We start from the raw sequence: 19,781 nt of genomic DNA, 5'->3' as shown, positions 1-19,781 counted from the left end.
TTCATCATTTGATACAATAGCAGTTCCAGATGAACCAATATCAGCATCCTCATTTGTAGTATCAACACAACAAAGTATCTTAACATATATTTCTATACCGGGTATACCACCAATTTGATACAAGTAATTAAACATACTAGACACGTCATCTTCACCCCATATCTCCATACATTCAAATTGTAAGGATCCATCCACAATTGTAGGCTTTCTAAAACTAATCGTCTCTATAAATTCATTATTCTCGGATAATCCAATTGCACGAGCAATTTTACCGACCAATTGATTAAAACTTATCCGTTTACCCAATGTAATAATCTTTGAAAAACCTCCATCATAATCGTAACCATTACAACTATTTATAACATTACCATCCCAATGAATATTAGCGTATGCAGGAAGTGCCATTTTTCTGCAAAAAAAATTAATAATAAATAATTTTACCACCATTTACTATATACATAAAAAAAAAGTAGAATATAAAATATTTAAAACTTATCTGTGTATCTTCTTTTGTATTCGAATCGATAAGAGTAGAAATAAAATTTTTGTGAGATAAAATGTAAATTTTGAGTAATTTATAATTTATAGAGAAACCGGAAATGAAAGTGATGTATAGAGGGATAGAGTGATTAGCATGCGTGATTTGTGATTGGGGGGTGATTGGTGGAATAATTTATAGAGAAACTGGAAATGGAAGTGATGTATAGAGGAATAGAGTAATTAGTAGGAGTGATTGTTGATTGGGGTTTAATTGGTAAAATAATTTATAGAGAGACCGAAAATAAAAATGATGTATAAAGAGATAGAGATGATTGGCGATTGGGGGGTGAATGGTGGGAAAATTTATAGGCGAAGATGGGTTCTAGTTCGACACCACCACTGTCGAACTAGACTCACAGGCTGTAAAGGGCCACATGCATGCCCCTACATGCATGCAGGGTACGGCCCTGCATCAGCTCTTCGCCAGCATGCATGCAGGGCCACATGCATGCCCCTGCGTGCATGTAGGGTACGGCCCTGCATCAGCTATTCAGCACTATTTCAAAATAAAAAAATAAAATTATTTTATTAAAATAATTTTAAAATAAAAATTATTAATATATTAAATATTTTTAAAAAATATAAATTTTATTATCTCTTAATTTATATTTATTTTAAAAATATTAAATTTTCTTTTTAACAGTATAATAAATTTTAATTTTTTAAAAATAAAAATATATATATATAATATTTTAATAATAAATAATTTTTTCATACACTATTTAAATTTATAAAATATTTTAATTTTAAAATATATAAATTTACTAAATAATAGATTAGATAATTTAAATTTAAATATTATAACAATAATACTATTAAAAATTAATTTTATAATAAAATTAGAAATAAGTTATTAATTGATTGATGATTAAAAAATATATAATTTTAAGTATACAAAATAAATTTAATATTAATATATTTTAATTAATATCAATAAATATATTTTAATTTAGTATAAAATTTTATTAATTTTTTTAAATTTTTTAAATATATATTTATTTTAAAAATTTTATTTTTACAAGAATTTGTTCGCCAGCATCGCTGGCGAACAAATTCATGTGAACAAATTTCTGTGATATCACATGCATGCAATTAAGTATTAGTGGCGAACACTTTTCATACGCTATTTAAATTTATAAAATATTTTAATTTTAAAATATATAAATTTACTAAATAATAGATTAGATAATTTAAATTTAAATATTATAATAATAATATTATTAAAAATTAATTTTATAATAAAATTAGAAATAAGTTATTAATTGATTGATGATTAAAAAATATATAATTTTAAGTATACAAAATAAATTTAATATTAATATATTTTAATTAATATCAATAAATATATTTTAATTTAGTATAAAATTTTATTAATTTTTCTAAATTTTTTAAATATATATTTATTTTAAAAATTTTATTTTTACAAGAATTTGTTCGCCAGCATTCCTGTGGTATCACATGCATGCAACTGCATGTATGTGAAAAAAGTGTTCGCCAGTCAAAGGCTAGTGCATGTTCGCCACCCAAGGTGGCGAACATGCCACGCAGCGTAATTGTTCGCCACTTTAGGTGGTGAACAATTATTTCCGCCAAGCTGGCGTGTCACGGGAGCAGATTGCACTGCTCCCGTGGCCCGGACGAGCTTGTTCGCCACTCATAGTGGCGAACAAGCTCAGCAAAGCAGAGTTCGACACCCATGGTGTCGAGCTCTCCCTTCTTCGACACCATGGGTGTCGAACAAGCGTGTTCGCCAGTATGACCGGCGAACACGCTCCGTTGACACACAGGATCGAAAATATTTTCGGATCCTGCATGTTTTTGAAAATATTTCTCCATTTTTGCATGATTTGAAAAAATGCTCGAAACCATCGCATACCATTCTCTTTTTCATCTAACAAGTCAACCAACCACGAATTGAGCATTTTAAATTTGGTTATCCTCCTCCAAACAGATTGAATCAGCACAAACTCAAGAAACTTCAATATCCAAAAATGTTGGCATCAACCACAAGTAACTGAAAAAATTCATCTTCAAAATGTTTCTTTTGGCCAGAAACAGACTACCGGGCAAAATGATGATTAAAAGTGACAAACATTGAGAATAGTGAATTATCCAAGTTTACCCAGAAAAGAAAAATTCAATGGTAAAGAAATAAAAGGAGATTAGCTAAAGACTAAATCCATAAATTCAGACATGAGACAGACAAGACAACCAACAGGAAATTCCCAACTATTTGGGAACCAGCTTGAACTAAAACCTTATGGATCTTTCTATTTCTAACTTTTAAGCTAAAGTCCAGCTTGATTGAGTCTAATTCAAATCCTATTGGCAAGCAAGCGAGCAACATCAAATTGTTGGTAATCTAATAGTACTATTATATAAGCTAAAGTTCTCGAATAATATGGACCATAATTATGATACAAGGACTCAAATTTGCGAACTTGTTTCTTGGGAACCTGCTACATTGTTGACAAAACCGTTGCCTAATCCCAGCCACAAGCACAATCTGAGCCTTTGCATGGTTCTCACAAACCTTATGCCTTCTATGATACGGCTTTGCATCACTCAGATCAGCCATACACATGTCAGCTTGACAACACCTCATCCCTCCACTTCCACCACAACCACCACCACCTGACCCTTTCTTTCCTCCTCCTCCTCCAACACCACCACCACCACCACCACCACAGCCACCAGCCACCACTTTCTTTTTCTTGTTACTCTCAACATCATTTTCCACACACCCCATCTTCACATACCCATCATCATCTGATGACTCCCAAACAAGCTCAGCTGCTTCCTTCTTCACCACCTTTCCCATCATCCTCTGCTTCCCTTTTCCATCCATTAGCAAAAATTACAAGGTGAAACAATAAAAACGAAAACTTTGGGTACAAAATTCTCAAAAAAAAAAAAAAAAGTGAGATTCTAAGGAGTGAAAAAACATGAAAAATAAGAGGAGCAATAATGAAGTTGGGAATTATAGTAGGGAAGGAAAAGTTGAAAATGAGCGAGGACCACACAAGCTCCATTATTTTTATCTCCCATCTTCCCCTTTATTTTTATCTGGGGTTCTGATTTTTGTTTGATGTAAAGAATGTTTATAACAAAACAAAATCAAAGAAAGAAAAGTCTCGTTTTTCTTCTTTCTCTTTCTCTTGTTCGTGAGAGGAGAAGAAGAAGGTGAATGGTGATATGGTCTGCGTTTAGTCTCGTGAGTGGTGGCCCCTACAATGGCTACAGACAAGAAACATGCGAGTGAGTGAGATCAGAAATGTGTTAGGTGTATGGGTAAGCTTTGTTTTTCGTTTTTGCTTGCTTCCTATTGAATGGGACAATTCTTACAATACATCATATGCTACATCAAATCTACAATGGCGAACATGGCTCTCCTATATATTTCTGAGACGTGGACTCATTAATTATTTTAAGTATTTTCAATACTAAAATTTAAAAAAATGATACTACAATCAAGCATGAATGAAGCGTTTGATCCGTAGAGTCACAGTTTCAAGTGAGTTTCACCTTGCAATTCTCAAGAAGATTAATCTCCACTAACCGTCAAAACAAGAATGAGAGATTACGGCTTATTTCGTAATATTTTTTTCAAAAAAAAAACTTCATTTTTTTAATGTTCTCAATTTTAAGTTAAAATTAAACTTAAATTGATATTAAAAATTAATTTAGAAAAAAAAAAAGAAAAATAGTTAAATTAATTGTACTGTTAGCATAAGTCGTAGCTTTATGGAATTAGATTCCATGGAGGTTCTCAGGATAGTGTGCTCTGGATACTCTCTTATCATCTAGTTGTAGCAATTATATTGGATGAAAAAAAGTTATGGCTAAACTGCTAAATTTGATCTTCAATTTACCATCTAAATTTACTTATCTTACATAAAGTTGTCAATTTTTGCTTTTTTCTAAAAAAAGAAAAAAAGCTATTATAGCTTAGGACATATAGAATTTATTTGACTTAGTCTACGAGGAAAATAAAAAAATTCAAACGTTTATATCAATTAATATTTATATTTAAAAATTTAAATTTTGAATAATAAAATTAAAATTCTTTTAATTTATCGCAATCATAACTCAGAGTACTAAATTGAATAATATATACTTTTTAAAATTTTATATTGATAAATATATAGTCCCTTAATTTAAATTTTATATTGAAAGTATGTTTATTTTATATTTATTATACATGATATTAAATAAATATTTATTATAAATAAAATTTTAACTAGTATAAATATTATATATTAAAATATTTCAATGAAAATCTATACTCATCATTATTATGTACATATCTTTAACTTATAAAAAATTATAGTTTATATTAATAATATTAAATAAAATAAAATATTTACATATTTTTAACATAAGAAAAATTATAGTTTATATTAATAATATTAAAGAAAATAAAATATTACATATTTTAGTATATAAAGTTATTTCGTTTATAATTTTTATTTTCCCACTATTACTGTTCTATTGAGTCCTTCCTTCATTGGCTCACTTCCTGTTTGAAAAATTGGAGCTTCAATAGGACTGTCATTTTCATTTTTATTTTTTGGGTTGGAGGTGCATTAAATGATTATTGAGATTATGTGGTTGGGATCATTTTAGCTTCTTATAGTCAGAGGGCAGTGTGAATTTGATAGCACTTTTACAGAAATAGAATGAGTAACATATGCTGGGCCACTCTTCTTCAATTTTCTAACTTGCATGTTGTTTGAGATTTTGTATATGCGACGAGTTAGTTTAGTTGATCTTTTACTCTGATGTCTGTTTGATCGTTACATGGGTTAGATTGTTCTTGTTGGGCACTGTAGTTGGAAGGTAGTGATGACACCGAATTTGTTTTCAAAGAAATGGAAGAGAACAAGATATGTAGCGACCACTCTTTGCTTTATGAACTGTAAGCGGGACTTCTTGAAGCGAAAGAGAATTGGCAGCAAGCACATGTGATTTATTAGAAAGGCATTTTCAGGTCTCTTCTTCTAGTTTGCCTATGTTTTTTGGATGGTTGTTCGCTGGCTTCTCTCTCTTTGACATAGATGCTTTGCTCTTTCGGGTGATTAACCTTCTCTAATTCAAAGTAATTGTGATTATATTATGTAATAGGAATACCAAACCTCTTGAAAGGTTGAAGGGAGCACATGCTTTATTTCTCGATAGGATTTCTCACTGGGTAAATGGTTGTTCACTTCAAAAGGTATGCAAACACCCTGTAGAAGAAGATACAAAGCTATGCTGCTTGAGCTTTCCACTGTTAATTTTTTGTTTCCTGTGAAATATTATAAGTTTCTAAATACTGTTGATTTATTCATAACCAAGTCTAAATATTATGCGTAGTTGTTTGTTTTGGACATGTTAATGCTGATTGGCATTTTGACCAGGAGTACGTCCGTATAATGGATGAATTAAGAACATTTTTTATTTTTCTTTTTCTTTTTTTAGAGGTCCCCTTTTCAATGCTCTCTCACACTTTCATGCTTGTTTGTTCGAACCTCAAGTTAATTAAAAGGCACCTTTTTCCTTGCCCCATTTTCCTTATTTTTCTTGGCTGTAACTTTTATGTATAACATATTTGAATGGTAATTCTTTTCCCTTCGCATCACTTATTTAAACATCTCCGTTTCAGCTAATCTAATTTTAGGGACATTTATTTTATGACTCTAACTTAGTGTTGAAAGCATGTTCTTTCACATAGTCAATCTAGTGTAGCATGCCAGTTCTCTAGAGCTTAAGTCAGCGATGTACTACGAGTTTACTTTCTGTCTGCTTCTCTTTTGATAAGATTTCTTTTCTTTGAAAGGCTGGCTGATTCAAATTTGCATCTGAATTCCCATTTTACAGATTGATGGTGATGAACCAATTGGGTTGGTAAAAAATCGTGTTCATCCATGGTCCGGTTCAACCATGGAAGAGCTATTAAAGAAGATACACGCTCAAATCATGAGATATGATGTAAGACCATTCCATTTCTTGACTATTATGCCCATGATTCTTAACTGATCCATTTGACCAGTAGTTAGTATTACAAGAGTTCTCCTTGCTATTGTTTTAGGGATACCATCAACGTAACAAAGCTTACTCTGGGAAAGTGGACTTGTTATCTCTAGGAAATGCATCCAGAAACAAGATTGTTAAGATAAGTGATCCTGAATTTCAATTTGCATTATATCCTAAACTGCTTTGAGTCTACAGTTATTGAAATCTTTCATGTTGGAACAAGCTTAAATTTGTAAAAGAACTCATTTCTTCTTTATGCTTTAAAATGTAAGTGAAGGTAAACTACCGAGTGGTTTTGAAGAACCAGGGTGATGATAAGTACAAGATATTTAGCTTGATTTTGAGACCAAATTGATTAGTGTTTGTAGAAGCCTATTGTCTACTTTGCTTGCTTGAAAAGGGTTATTATGCAATCCTACTTGACTTCTATTACCAATAGAAAGACTTATCATGTCAAATATCTTTAGAATTAACCTTGGATACACAATAGAAATGGCATTTTCATTATGATGTGAAATTGTAGTTGACACATGATACTGAAGTCATTTGTTGATCCTAACAGGAAGAGTGCTCTACAGTATGATCTTTTAGTATTGTAAGTGTTGAAATTAGAATAATAAAGAAGAAAGAAGAAAATAATACCATGTTACATTTAAAATAATAAAGAATAAAATAACACGATAAAATTTATGTGATTGGCTACTAGAATCTACTATTAAGAATTGAATAATCACACAATCCAAAAAATAAGCACACAAAAAGAAATCAACATATAGATTTAATATGATTCACCAATTTGATCACGTCTACAGCGGTTAAAATTTTCTTATTTCTTTGTGAGTTTTCAAAATAGAATACACTAGGAGAATGTTACATATTTATATGTGACGAGGCCGACAATTATTCTGTCGGAACAACCAAGTGGACGAGAAGCGAAGCGGAGGAAGAGGAGTACCGCCGGGAGAAGAAATCCAGGTAGGAGGAGGAAAGTGTAGACCAAAAGCTGCAAAAGATGAGAGAGCAGCTCTTGGCTGAGTTGGGAACGAAGGATCAGAATCAAACTCTCTTGCCCACCTCTTCACCCTTCTCGAAGTGGGTACAGCAGGAGATCGTCCCCAAGAAGTTTATGATGCCTCCTATGGCAGCATATGACGGGGCTGGCAACCCGAGGGAGCATTTTCTCAACTACAAACTTTTATGGAGTTGCAGACTCTGTCGGATGCTTTGATGTGCAAGGTATTCCCTACAACTCTGACAGGACCAGCGCAGCGCAGGCGTGGTTTAACAGCCTAGAGGCGGGGAGCATCAGGAGTTCCGGGGATCTAGCTAACGCCTTCATCAGCCGGATCTAAATTTTAAAAGCTTTTGTTTTTTCTCTTTTTGGTTTATTGAAGTGTTTAGCGTTGTCAAACTCAGAGCAGATTATAATCGCAAGAACCGGTAGATCTTACAATTTACATTGGAACTGCGCCCATGTGAAAGGCCATAGCCGTTGCCCACTTCAAGCTTTTACACTTATCCATTTTCACTCCCTGTTTTTTTAATCGGCATCTTCGGAAATTTAAGATTTAGTTGTAGGAAACTCATTAATTAATACTTTAATTTTAAAAAATATATTAAAATTTTTTAAATTTATTTAACTAGTTTTTTTAAATTATTTTACTAATTAATTTCAAATAGAAATTTATTTATTGATAACTTAATTTTAAAAAAAAATATAATTAGTTTAGAGCATATAAAATATTTAACATTTTCAGATTTAGATCGATAGTAATTTCATCTGAGTAAATATGAGAGATTTCATATTTTATCCTCTCAATTTTTATTTTAAAAAAATAAAAAATAAATTTAATATTTTAAAAAATAAATATATTAAATTTTAATAAAAAAATAAAGATAAAAAAAATAATAATTCTTTAAAATAAATACATACCTCAATCATAATCTCAAGTAGAGGGATTGTATAAATAGAAAGGCTAATGAATATGTTGTTGCTCATTGCATGATTCCATTATTTAGAATCTAAGAACTTGGTTAATGATTTTCAGTTTTCCAAACTAATGATGTTATGCTTTTCAAATTTCTTTACTTTGTTAAAGTTTTCTTTTAAAGATTTTCATAACTACTCATAATGTGTAGTACCTACACCATAATTTTTTATTTAATATTTAATTACGATCACCTTTTCATATTTTTTTAATTTTTAATTTATTCGGTCTAATATAATTTCAAACTGAATCGACCGAGTGCTTATTCTTAATAAAAATTATTAATTTTACTCTACTGCTAAGAAATTAAAAGTATATAAAATCTTAAATTCGAGTATCTATATCTATAAATTCTGAAATATTCATTTTTATAGTCGACAAGTCAATTGCATTAGTGTTTCATTTCTCATTATAATGATAAGTCATTTCACTAGGCTTTTATATCTCATTTGAATATTTAAAAAAAAATACTTTATTTAAAGTCAATTAATTATAAGCACAAAACATAAATTTTAATATGCAAATATGAAATAAGAGCTATTAAAGAATTAAATAAATTATTTATTGAAAAATATTTTTGAAAAAATGCAAATTATTTTGCATACAAACGGTATTGGGAATATGTTTTTCCCACTTACAAAAGCAGCATCATATTTCACTTTCCTTCTCTTCTTATCTTCTCTTTTTCATTTTTCAAAATGCCAAACATGGCATGGCTCCGTAACCTCACGATAACGACAAATGTCGTTTTGTCCAATTCTCTGCGGCCTAGATTTCATTGCACTTTGGCTCACTGTTCACCCTAATTATCCCTTTAGCTCTAGGCATTGAGCATATGAAACCACCCTTCAGCAAGAGCAGCTATTGGGTCTGCCGTCGAACTCAAGATTAGAACCGGTCAATGGTTTTTTCAAGTTTGAATTTTAGCTTAAAACCGAATACTGCGGATGCTGTAGTTGTATCTTAATAAACTCGAACCTGAATCAATATTCACACCGATGGTTTGATTTCATTCAAACAGCAAATTAACTGTTGATCTTTATGGTCTACGTTTAACTCCGACACTCTCATGTGTTTCTTGCCTAATTCTAGGTAACTTAGTAATCCTAAATACGGCTATTAAGAACAGTTTCAAATTTTATGAGAGAAGTCACCGACACTAGTTAGTGGATAACGTGAAACGAAATCCATTGAGCCCATTGAGCCCACCGATGTTACAAGTAAATTAATAAAATGGTCTCGTCTGCATCTCTTGCCTGTACTAAGATAACCATTTTATCAATATACTACATAAAGATAGTGATAAAATGAATTTAATTTAACTCTAAAAAGATATTTTATAACATTCTTGTCCATGTTGATGAACATGTAAAAAATTCAAAATAGTCCAATTTCAAATTATAAACATATTGGCCTGGGCCAGCTGGTTGGGCTTTTTCCTATTTGCTCCCTTAAATTTCTAAGTTCTCTGCATTCTTACCTTGTTATTAAGCTTCAATTTGAAAGTATTCTGCATCTTGTTGCATTGGTTAGAAGATGAGTGATTATATGTGCTTATAGTTGACCGTTAAAGCGGCTAATGAAAGGTTCGAATCCCAGGCCCCATCCGGCTTACCTATCCACATAAAAATGGTGACACATAAGCTTGTTAATACAGCTGCAAGTGATGAAGATAGGCAAACTTATGCAGCCTAAAGTGATAGCAGTAGTCATGAACACGATCAAAATAAAGCTAATTTTAAACATTTTGCATCTTTGACTCTGTTCCTTTACAGAAAATCTGTCTCTTCCATTGCTTTTTCAAAGATGGTGATAGGATGTTGATACTCAGAAACCCACCTTTTGTTCACTTCAAATCAAAGTAACTCAATTTGCACAGGCTTCTTTGATTTCACTGGATGGCAAAATGGCTATATCACTCCATATATGCATATTTTAGGCGTGTTTTATTTTCTCTAAATAATTGTACATGGTTATCCATTTACCCAAAAGTTTCTTTTTTCTATTAACCAAGAGCTTTTGGAATGGCAAAAGTCACAACATTCATGAACTGCAATTTCTTATGTTCCCAAATAACTTGTGATCAGCCTATGGGGTACATCGGCGATGGATGGGTGTGTAGTTTTATATATGAGCTTGTCATAATTTTAATTTGATCCAAAAGTTGCGGTCCTTTTGTGCACGGTTAATCTTTGGAAAAAAACGAAAAGACTTGAGTCATATGTTATTTGTTGCTCACCTTGCTCCCTGGCAGGTCACAAGAAGCTTATGGACACTGCCACAAAGGATCCATTGCAGCAGTGTGTCCTCTCCTTTAGCTTCCACATCAAGCAGGCCCATCTGCATACAATCCTGACAATTTGTACAATAATATGGAAAAAAAAAATTAAAGAAAACTTGTAGAAAGTGATAAACATTAATAAAAGAATAAAAAAAAAACCTGCTCATCAACTTGATTAGAATGAACATATTACAGTAGATTAGTAATACTGTTTACACATCCCCTTTAGCTTCCCCAGTTCTTATTCCTAGTTCAAGCCCCACAAAACAAAGAGAAAATCATCGAACACTTTCTTTCCCAACTGCCCTAAGCAACTAACCCAGCTAATTAAAACAAGAAACCCATCAATTGCCTTCATAATTCCTTCTAACCAGAGCAAAGTAGCCTAGAACAGCACAAACAGCAGCCACAACATTCCCTTCCTTTAACAAAATCTTTAACACACACCCAAAAATTTCTCTAGTGATCTTTCTTCCCTCAATCACCAATGCCCTCCTTGGCTTTCCAAAGAAAGTCAACAAGACCAGAACTGTGATCCATATTACCAAGGTGGCTGGCACAGCCACTGCAAGAGCTGCAACCATTGAAAGGAATCCAAAAACAGCCCCTAAAAGAACAGACGCATACAACGCAGGCCACCCACAAGAAGCTGCAGTAGTGACTTGGCTTTGCTCTTTGCACCAAGAAAGTACAGATTTTAGAAAATTCCATGAGGTTGATAAGAGGATTGCATATACTAACACAAAAAGACATACCCATGTTCTCCTTTTGCTCATAATTGTTAAGAATAGATAATATGTTGAGGATGGCTGTTGTGTTGTTGAAGCTTCATCTTCTTGATTTTCCATGTTCCTGTTGTATCACTAAATACCCTTCAAACAAAGATTTGATTTTTCTCCATTTACGCTTGGACTTTGTCTCTAAATCTTTCTCTCTCTTTCGTTGCTTCTTAATTGATTTCTGGGTTTTGGGTTGATTTCGTTAATTCCCGAGTACCAACTGTGTCAGGCGACAAAGGTAAAGCCGACAGAATTATTACTACCGTCTGCATTCAAAAGCACTTGCAGTGGAAGCGCGTGGAGACATTGGCAAACCACAGAGCTGATTTGAATTAATTGATTAGGAACTGTAATTCACTCGCTAGAGTTGTGGTGATTGAGCTCTTGTTTATTTAGATTGATGTTGCCCAAATAAACCCATGAATTTTTTTGGGCTTTTGAGTTTTAAGCATACGTTGTTGGTTATGGACCAGAGCTCCAATTTGTGCATTTGGGTTTCTCATTTGACCTTTTTGCGTGCCTTAACCTAAAGGGAAGGTATCTTAGAAGAGCTGCCGAGCTTTAACTTCGTACCTTGCAGAATCTTCAAACTTCATTTTCATGGCACTTGACTACTTTTCACAGAGCCTGGCCGCCAGTTTAGCTTGGGCTAGAATCGGCAGTTGGGTTCAATAGTACAAGAGTGATAGGACCATATTGAACTTTGGAGTCTCTCTCAGTCTGGGGTTAGCAAATTAAATGATGAACAAGACTTGCTTTTTTTTTTTTTTTTTTGCATTCCAACCATTATTCAAATATCTACAAATGTGTATATATGTGATAATTGGAATTAAAATTTTGTTTTTATAAAATTAAGCTGCCTAATCTCTTTAAAAACGTTTAAAAAAATGACAAATGACATTGTTACTTATGATATTTATAGTTTATCACATTAAGCCACATAAAAAAAATTTAAAAATTTTTCTAGTGGCATTATTAAAATAATAACCTTTTAAAATTTGAAAATTAAACTAAACCAGTGTTTAAAAATTGTTTTAGATAGTATATATTATAAACATATGGATTTAGTGTCTAACTCTCTAAAGCGTGTTGGAAAATTTTCAAGTGGTATAATTAAAATAATAAAAAAAAACTTTGCCTTATTTACCTTCTTAATTATTAATAATAAAAAAAAATCAAAATCAAAAAAAAAAAATCATCTTTCCTTGATCTAGTCGAAATTGTGATATGCTTCCTTTTTCATTTATATTGTCTTACCTAGTCGAAATTGTGATATGCTTCTTTTTTCATTTATATTTTTTTACTTATTTCTAGTCGAAATTGTGATATACTTCCTTTTTCATTTATATTGTCTTAACTATCTCTAGTCGAAATTGTGATATGCTTACTTTTTCATTTATATTGTCTTACCTATCTCAGTAATTTATGAGAATCAATTTGAATAATATAAAAGAAATTCTGCACCAAAAAATAAATTTGCTCTTCTGGGTGTTTATAAACTGGTTAAGTTTATGGTTTATGTCAGTGGAGGTGGCAGGAGGAATTCTGATTGAGCTTATGTTTTAACTTTTGTTATTGAGTTTTGATTTTGAAGGGAAGATCAGATACATAGGATTCTTTTTGGGATTTTGTTTTCTTAGTGCAGCAAAATGGGTTGCATTTCCTCTAAGGATAGTAGAACAAACAGCCCAAAAGAGAGGCAATCGCGTAAAGGGTCATTGGATAGGCGTGTAGATGATGGGATGCGATCAAAGTCTAAATCAGATAGCGGAGAAGTGAAGGTTATGCTAATTGATAAGAAAACAAATGGTTCGAATGTTTTATATGATGATCAGATAGAGAAAAAGCAAATAGAGAATCAGATCGAGAGAAAGAATGTAGAAAATTGTGAAGTTGCTGTTATAAGTCATCCTCAGATTGAAATAAATAAGACAGAGAAGCGTGACGTTTCAGTTTGTAGTCATCCGGGTTGGGGAAGGGTGCCAAAGAGTTTGGAAGCAGAGCAGATTGCTGTAGGATGGCCATCTTGGCTTGCCTCAGCAGCAGGAGAAGCCATCAGGGGATGGGTGCCGCGGCGTGCGAATACATTTGAGAAGTTAGATAGAGTACGTTCCCTTCTTTAACTGATGCCTAATTTATGTATACTTCAATATGTGATTACTGTTGTATATCTATCTTTCTGGCTTATCAAATAGATCTGCTATTCAAATTCTTTTAATAATTTGTGATAATATTATATTAATTAATATATTAATTCAATATTTTTATTAATTTTTATTAATATATTATTATTATATATTATTATTTTTATAATATATATTAATATATTATTTTTATTAATATATTAATTCAATATTATTTTTATTAATATATTAATTCAATATTATTTAATTATAATATATTATTATTATTTTTATTATTATATTAATTCAATATTATATTAATATATTATTTTTATTAATTCAATATTAATTCAATATTAATTCAATATTATATTAATATATTATTATTTTTATTATTATATTAATTCAATATTATTTAATTATAATATATTAATTCAATATTATTATTATTAATATATTAATTCAATATTATTTAATATACTAATTCAATATATTATTATTTTTATAATATATATTAAAATATTATTTTTATTAATATATTAATTCAATATTATTTAATTATAATATTATTATAAAAATATATTAAAATTAATAAAATATATTATAAAATATTATTATAATAAAAATATAATATAAAAATAATATATTAATTAATATAATTATAATATTTTAATAATTAAAAAAATTTTTAAAAAAAAATTAAGGCCTGGCGCCACTTTGAGTGGCGCCAGGCCATTTTTTAAAAAAAAAAATTAAAAAAATAATAGTTTGGTGCCATTGTGAGTGGCGCCAGACCATTTAAAAAATATAAAAAAATAAAATAATGGCGCCAAACAAGCTTTTCGGCTGCCACCTGTCACCCCAACCCCAAATCCGCAAATACTTTTATTCTAACCCTAAACTCACAAATAAAAAGTTTTCCACCCCTAAATTTACAAAAAGCCCGAAATTCATAATATGATGCATCTATATTCCATGTATGCCGGCGCCTTTGGACCTCTTTATCATAGAGATTGGCAGTAAATTTTCAGTATTAAAATTTATTCCACATTGGAGCTAACATTTTGTGAAATTCCACACTTTGGAGGTGGGGATGGGGAGCAACTTTCTTCTGTCATTTATGCCTGTACATATTTGTATTGATTTCCTTGCTTTTTGTTTTTGATGTCAGTATGACGGGCATCTTATTCTTGCAGATTGGCCAAGGAACTTACAGCAATGTTTACAAGGCCCGTGATGTCACTAATGATAAAATTGTAGCTATAAAAAAGGTTCGGTTTGATAATAGTGATCCAGATAGTGTCAAATTCATGGCCCGTGAAATTCATATTTTGCGTAGGCTGGATCATCCCAATATAATTAAATTGGAAGGCTTGATAACATCTCAGACATCTTCCAGTTTGTACCTGGTCTTCGAGTACATAGAACATGATCTTACTGGACTTGCATCGCTTCCTGGCATTAAGTTCACAGAACCACAGGTACTCTTGTCATGTTTTATATTTCTCTCTGGCTTCTGTATGAATGTGAATTAGATATATATCTGAATGCAAACCTTATTTGGTTGATAAGCATATGTATCTTAAATACTTATGTCTGTACTCTTTTTTCTGTTAGATCAAATGCTACATGCAGCAACTATTAAGTGGACTTGATCATTGCCATAGTCACGGCGTTCTGCATCGTGATATTAAGGGTTCAAATCTTCTTATTGATGACAAAGGAATCTTGAAAATTGCGGAATTTGGTTTAGCAAGTTTCTTTGATCCTAAAAGTAGTGCTCAGTTGACAAGCCGTGTGGTGACCCTTTGGTATAGAGCTCCAGAACTTTTACTTGGAGCCACTCGCTATGGAGTTGCTATAGATTTATGGAGCACTGGTTGCATTCTTGGCGAACTGTACGATGGCAAACCTATTTTGCCTGGAAGAACTGAGGTATCTTGTTTATGATTCTGTTTTCTTTTTTATTGATGTTGTTTACAACCAGTAGGGTGTAATTGTTATTATGCAGTGAATTCCAGGGAAAATTCTAATAATTGCAAATAATATTGCTGCCTTCAACACGTAAGAAAACAAACAGAATAAATAGAAGTGTGGATAGTGGTTTCTATAAAAAAATCTAGAGTTATGTAAATGTAAGATGGGTTTGTTCATTGCTTAAACTTTTTTCATTTGTTATCATAAGAGATATCCAATAATGAGTCTATGAATTTTCAAAATGCAGTTACCAGAAATTTTTTTTTTTTTCACAATGAACCTACTTCTGTTCACAGTTCACATGGGAGCCTGATATGCCCCTATGCTGGTTCCAGGCCTTGTTTAAATGTTAACGATGGTTTTGTTCCAAGAAATTATAAATTACATGCTTGGCCTGTGTGCTTATTTATTATGTTCTATATCATGAAATGCTATAAATTTTGGGCAAAATCCAGTATGTTAACCATAATTTAAATTGTCTTGGCACGTAGGTGGAGCAACTGCATAAGATTTTTAAGCTCTGTGGTTCACCCTCTGAGGATTATTGGAGAAATTTGAAGTTACCTCATTCATCTGTAATCAAGCCTCAACGACCATACAGACGATGTGTTGCAGAAACATTTAAAGACTTACCCACTCCTGCACTTGGACTCATGGAGACCTTGCTTTCCATGGATCCAGCCAACCGTGGAACTGCAGCTTTTGCTCTTAGGGACAAGGTATGCGCAACTTAATATTTAGATTTTAATGAATTTCTCTTGAGACTTCACTTTCTTTTGGCCCTTCCCAATAGCTTTTCTTCTTTTAGAGATTGAGACTGTGTCTTTTGAACAAAGCCACATCACTGACACTTAACTTGCTCACCTTTAGTTGTCAATTTAATCTCTGAGCTGCTCTTCCCTATGTAATCCTTTAGGGACAAAAAAAAAAAGATGATCTCTATTGTTTAGTTTTTAATCATTCTCGTAAGTATTAATTTCCTAACTTGCTTTCTGATGTTTGAATGAATAACTACTTGTACATTTCCTCATTCTGTGGGATTTTGTTTATTGACCTTTCTCTCTCTCTAAAACAGTTCTTCAGATCAAAACCATTTGCTTGCGATCCTTCAAGTTTGCCCAAATATCCTCCCAGCAAAGAAATTGATGCTAAATTGCGGGATGAAGCTAGAAGGTAAATCTTTTTGGTTGGTTTTCATTTCATAACTAGAATGAATTATGTTCTGTCTTGTGGCATGATAAGACACGGAAAATGGGGAGTGAATTTGCTGCTGTATTTTGCACAATAGTACAATCAAAACCGGGAGTGGAGAAATATCGAAGAACTGGAATTCATATGTTCCATGAAATACTATTTTTGTTTTATTTCGCTGGTTTTCTTAGTCTGCAATAAAACATTTTGCATTTGATTATATGCTTTAGTTGGTTCTTTTTTGAGTGGTAATGAAGTTCCTCATTGAGTGCTACACAATTCTAGTTGCTTCATAGGGAGATTTACTTTCTATGGGAAAAGTGGCACGTACTGTTTTAACATGTTCATTAATTTTCATAGGCAAGGAGCAATTGGACTCAAGGGGAATGGACCACATGAATCTAGTGCTGCTCTAGCATCAAATGCGAATCCCAGAATAGCAACATTGATGCAGGTAAATCGCAAAAAAACAAAAAAAAAAAAAAAGTTTTGTATGTTGGTTTTATCATGGGTCCAGATCCTGGTTAAACAAAGGTGCAATGTTCTAGTTATCAATATTCTTTAAAATTTGCAACATAATCATGGATTATGTTCATGTATAAGGAGTATGCTAGTTTTTCTTCATATCTTATTTCATATTTGCTTCTCTCTCTTTAATTCTTTGTTTCATTTGAAGGCCTTTTCACTTCTTAAGTTCTTTTCAAGAAATGACATTTTGCTTTATATTAACAGGAAAGACGACATCCAAATGCAAATAGCAGAGGTGAAGTATTCAACTCTCACAAGGGGCAAACTGTTTCTGGTTTTCTGGTTGATCCTTCTAAACAAACTCAAGCTGCAAAAGAAGGGAGAAGAGATTTCCCAGAGAATCAACATAAGAAAGTTTCGCACTCTGGCCCATTGGTCCAGGGGACAGGCTGGACAAAGGCCGGAAAGGATGGTAACAATCCTAGTACTGTGTTGTCAACCAGAACCAAACGGCAGAAGCTAGAAGGAGGAAGAACATTCGTTTCAACAGAGGTGTCCCATCAGGTTTGGGAACATCCATAACCGAAATGTGGTTATCATTCTTTGTCCAAGCAGACTCATTCACATTTACTTGCTCTTTCACTTTTCCAATTTCTTAACAGAATAATCACTGGAAGCCTCATCTTACTGAACCTAAAACTCCTCTTCTTCACACTACTTTGAGAGCCCGACCTCCAAAGGTGAAAAGTTCTCTTGAGCTTGAAAAAGAGGAACTTGAAAAGATCCCTAAATTTAAGGCCAGGCCTTTGAATAAGAAGGTAAAAATTCATGTTCTCAATGGATGTTGAGATTTAGTTTACTATTTTACGACACTAAAAAAGCTTAACACATTGTTGCTGATATGTTTGACAAGGAAGTGCAACTTCTTAAAGCCCTAGAATTTTACGGCGACATATTCTCATCATATCATATCTTCCTTTTTCAGCTTTCATTAAACTCGGAACCTCACATTGCCAATCCAGTTCCAAGAAACACACTACCAAATCCATTCCATCTCCACACTGAGGTATTACTCTTTCCTGTGGTCGTAGAGTGAAAAGCTTTTAGCAATACGGGACAATTTGGATTTACTTATTTTCTGTTTCTCTCAGGAAAGGGGGGCTAAAAAGGATAGGAAATTTGTACTGGACCTTATCCTGAAGCGGGTGGAGGAGGAAAGGGCCAGGATTCCAAAGGCTAATCCATATCCTTACACTACCGACTACCGCGTGGTATGTGCAAACGTTCATTAACATGCTTGTCTCACTTTAGGTGCAAGCATTCATGGGAATGATCGTAATAGGAAGGCAACTTTGTATGCAGGTTCCTCCTAAACCAGAGCCAAAACCATGCACAAAACCAGAACCTTTCCAGTTGGAGAGTCTAGTGAGACACGAGGAGGAAATGCAAAGGGAAGTGGAAGAAAGACAGAGGCTTGAGAAAGAAGAGGCCAATATGAGGATATTCAAAGCACAGCCAGTCATAAAAGAGTAAGCACATTGAAGGATTCAAACTTCTCAGGCATATATAAAATCATCCATCCTTTTCTGATTTCCACTTCTGGTATTTTGCAGGGACCCAATTCCACTACCAGAGAAAGTGCGGAAACCCGTTACACAAGTTGACCAATTTAGTCTCCATACAGATAACAGGGCTGTGGATAGGGCAAAATTTCATCACAAGGTAAATTTCATCCTTTTTAATTTTTGAAAACGGATTTAGTGAAAAGTGTGGCATTCCAACAATATGGTTCATTCAGTTGAAGGTGAAAGAACAATTATACAAGAGATACAGGGAGGAAAGTGAAGCTGCAAGAATGGTATGGGAAAGAACAGATGTTTGTAATTTCTTGCTAATTTCCTGGCTTGTGATAATGTAGTAACTTGTTAATTGCAGATAGAGGAAGAGAAGGCACTAAAACAATTAAGGAGAGCAATGGTTCCTCATGCAAGGCCTGTGCCAAGCTTTGACCATCCATTCTGCCCCAAGAAGTAAGAAAACTAAATTTTTATAAACCGTCATACTTTTTTCTACCATCTTCTGTTGTATAACTGAAGTATGATTTTTTTTTCTTGTATGTGTGTATCAGATCTTCCAGGGAAACCACAAAAGCAAAGTCACCAAATTTGCGGGTGCTTCGAAGAAAAGAAAGGCAGAGGATGATGATAAATAATGCAGTTTCCAGCCCCGCTTCATGTATGAGGTGATCCTGCTGCTGTTGATGGACAGGCTGCTGTCCAAGAACTCTTGAACCTTCTTCAAGAACTGTTGTGCTGCTACAACAGTTTTGCAGCGAATGTTATTGGAATATAAAAGTTGTAGGCTCAACTTTCTGTTCATTAATGAAGAAAATTCTTGGTCAATTTATTCCTCAAATATC

At 32.7% G+C, this 19,781-nt stretch overlaps 3 protein-coding genes, 1 long non-coding RNA gene and 1 pseudogene across 5 annotated transcripts; 2 read left to right on the top strand and 3 right to left on the bottom strand.

The window, feature by feature from the left end:
• Positions 1-2,618: 2,618 nt before the first annotated feature.
• Positions 2,619-3,724, bottom strand: LOC122721569 (squamosa promoter-binding-like protein 13). Its single transcript, XM_043949612.1, has one exon. The coding sequence runs from the start codon at positions 3,386-3,388 to the stop codon at positions 2,924-2,926; it is 465 nt and encodes a 154-aa protein (XP_043805547.1). The 5' UTR covers positions 3,389-3,724; the 3' UTR covers positions 2,619-2,923.
• Positions 3,725-4,299: 575 nt separating this feature from the next.
• The window catches only part of LOC122721526, a 31,007-nt pseudogene continuing 15,525 nt past the window's right edge, over positions 4,300-19,781 (top strand).
• On the bottom strand, positions 9,860-10,879 carry LOC122721604. Its single transcript, XR_006348284.1, has 2 exons — positions 10,783-10,879; positions 9,860-10,158 (listed from the first exon to the last, which is right to left on the bottom strand). It is a non-coding gene; the product is annotated as an uncharacterized LOC122721604 (long non-coding RNA).
• On the bottom strand, positions 10,972-11,875 carry LOC122721601. The gene is made up of 2 exons (XM_043949812.1): positions 11,580-11,875; positions 10,972-11,497 (listed from the first exon to the last, which is right to left on the bottom strand). The coding sequence occupies exons 1-2, from the start codon at positions 11,581-11,583 to the stop codon at positions 11,169-11,171; spliced, it is 333 nt and encodes a 110-aa protein (XP_043805747.1). The 5' UTR covers positions 11,584-11,875; the 3' UTR covers positions 10,972-11,168.
• On the top strand, positions 13,084-19,777 carry LOC122721599 (probable serine/threonine-protein kinase At1g54610). Of its 2 annotated transcripts, XM_043949810.1 has the most exons (15): positions 13,084-13,708; positions 14,923-15,207; positions 15,344-15,661; positions 16,195-16,422; positions 16,779-16,876; positions 17,255-17,348; positions 17,627-17,926; positions 18,025-18,180; positions 18,348-18,428; positions 18,514-18,633; positions 18,725-18,891; positions 18,976-19,084; positions 19,161-19,220; positions 19,298-19,392; positions 19,491-19,777. In XM_043949810.1, the coding sequence occupies exons 1-15, from the start codon at positions 13,253-13,255 to the stop codon at positions 19,606-19,608; spliced, it is 2,685 nt and encodes an 894-aa protein (XP_043805745.1). In that variant the 5' UTR covers positions 13,084-13,252; the 3' UTR covers positions 19,609-19,777. The 2 variants fall into 2 exon arrangements, with proteins under 2 accessions (XP_043805745.1, XP_043805744.1); XM_043949809.1 differs by lacking the exons at positions 13,084-13,708; positions 19,161-19,220 and having other exon boundaries at positions 14,884-15,207.

The sequence above is a fragment of the Manihot esculenta genome, chromosome 13 (assembly GCF_001659605.2).
Source record: "Manihot esculenta cultivar AM560-2 chromosome 13, M.esculenta_v8, whole genome shotgun sequence".
NCBI classification, from domain to species: domain Eukaryota; kingdom Viridiplantae; phylum Streptophyta; class Magnoliopsida; order Malpighiales; family Euphorbiaceae; genus Manihot; species Manihot esculenta.
Note: the sequence above shows the minus strand (reverse complement) of the source record. Positions and strands in the feature narration are given on the sequence as shown.

Coding starts and splice junctions, on each gene's coding strand:
- LOC122721599 (XM_043949810.1), top strand. CDS start 13,253: ATGGGTTGCATTTCCTCTAAGGATAGTAGAACAAACAGCCCAAAAGAG. Junction 17,349..17,626: donor GAATAGCAACATTGATGCAG/GTAAATCGCAAA, acceptor TTATATTAACAG/GAAAGACGACATCCAAATGC. Junction 19,085..19,160: donor GGGCAAAATTTCATCACAAG/GTAAATTTCATC, acceptor TGGTTCATTCAG/TTGAAGGTGAAAGAACAATT.
- LOC122721569 (XM_043949612.1), bottom strand. CDS start 3,388: ATGGATGGAAAAGGGAAGCAGAGGATGATGGGAAAGGTGGTGAAGAAG.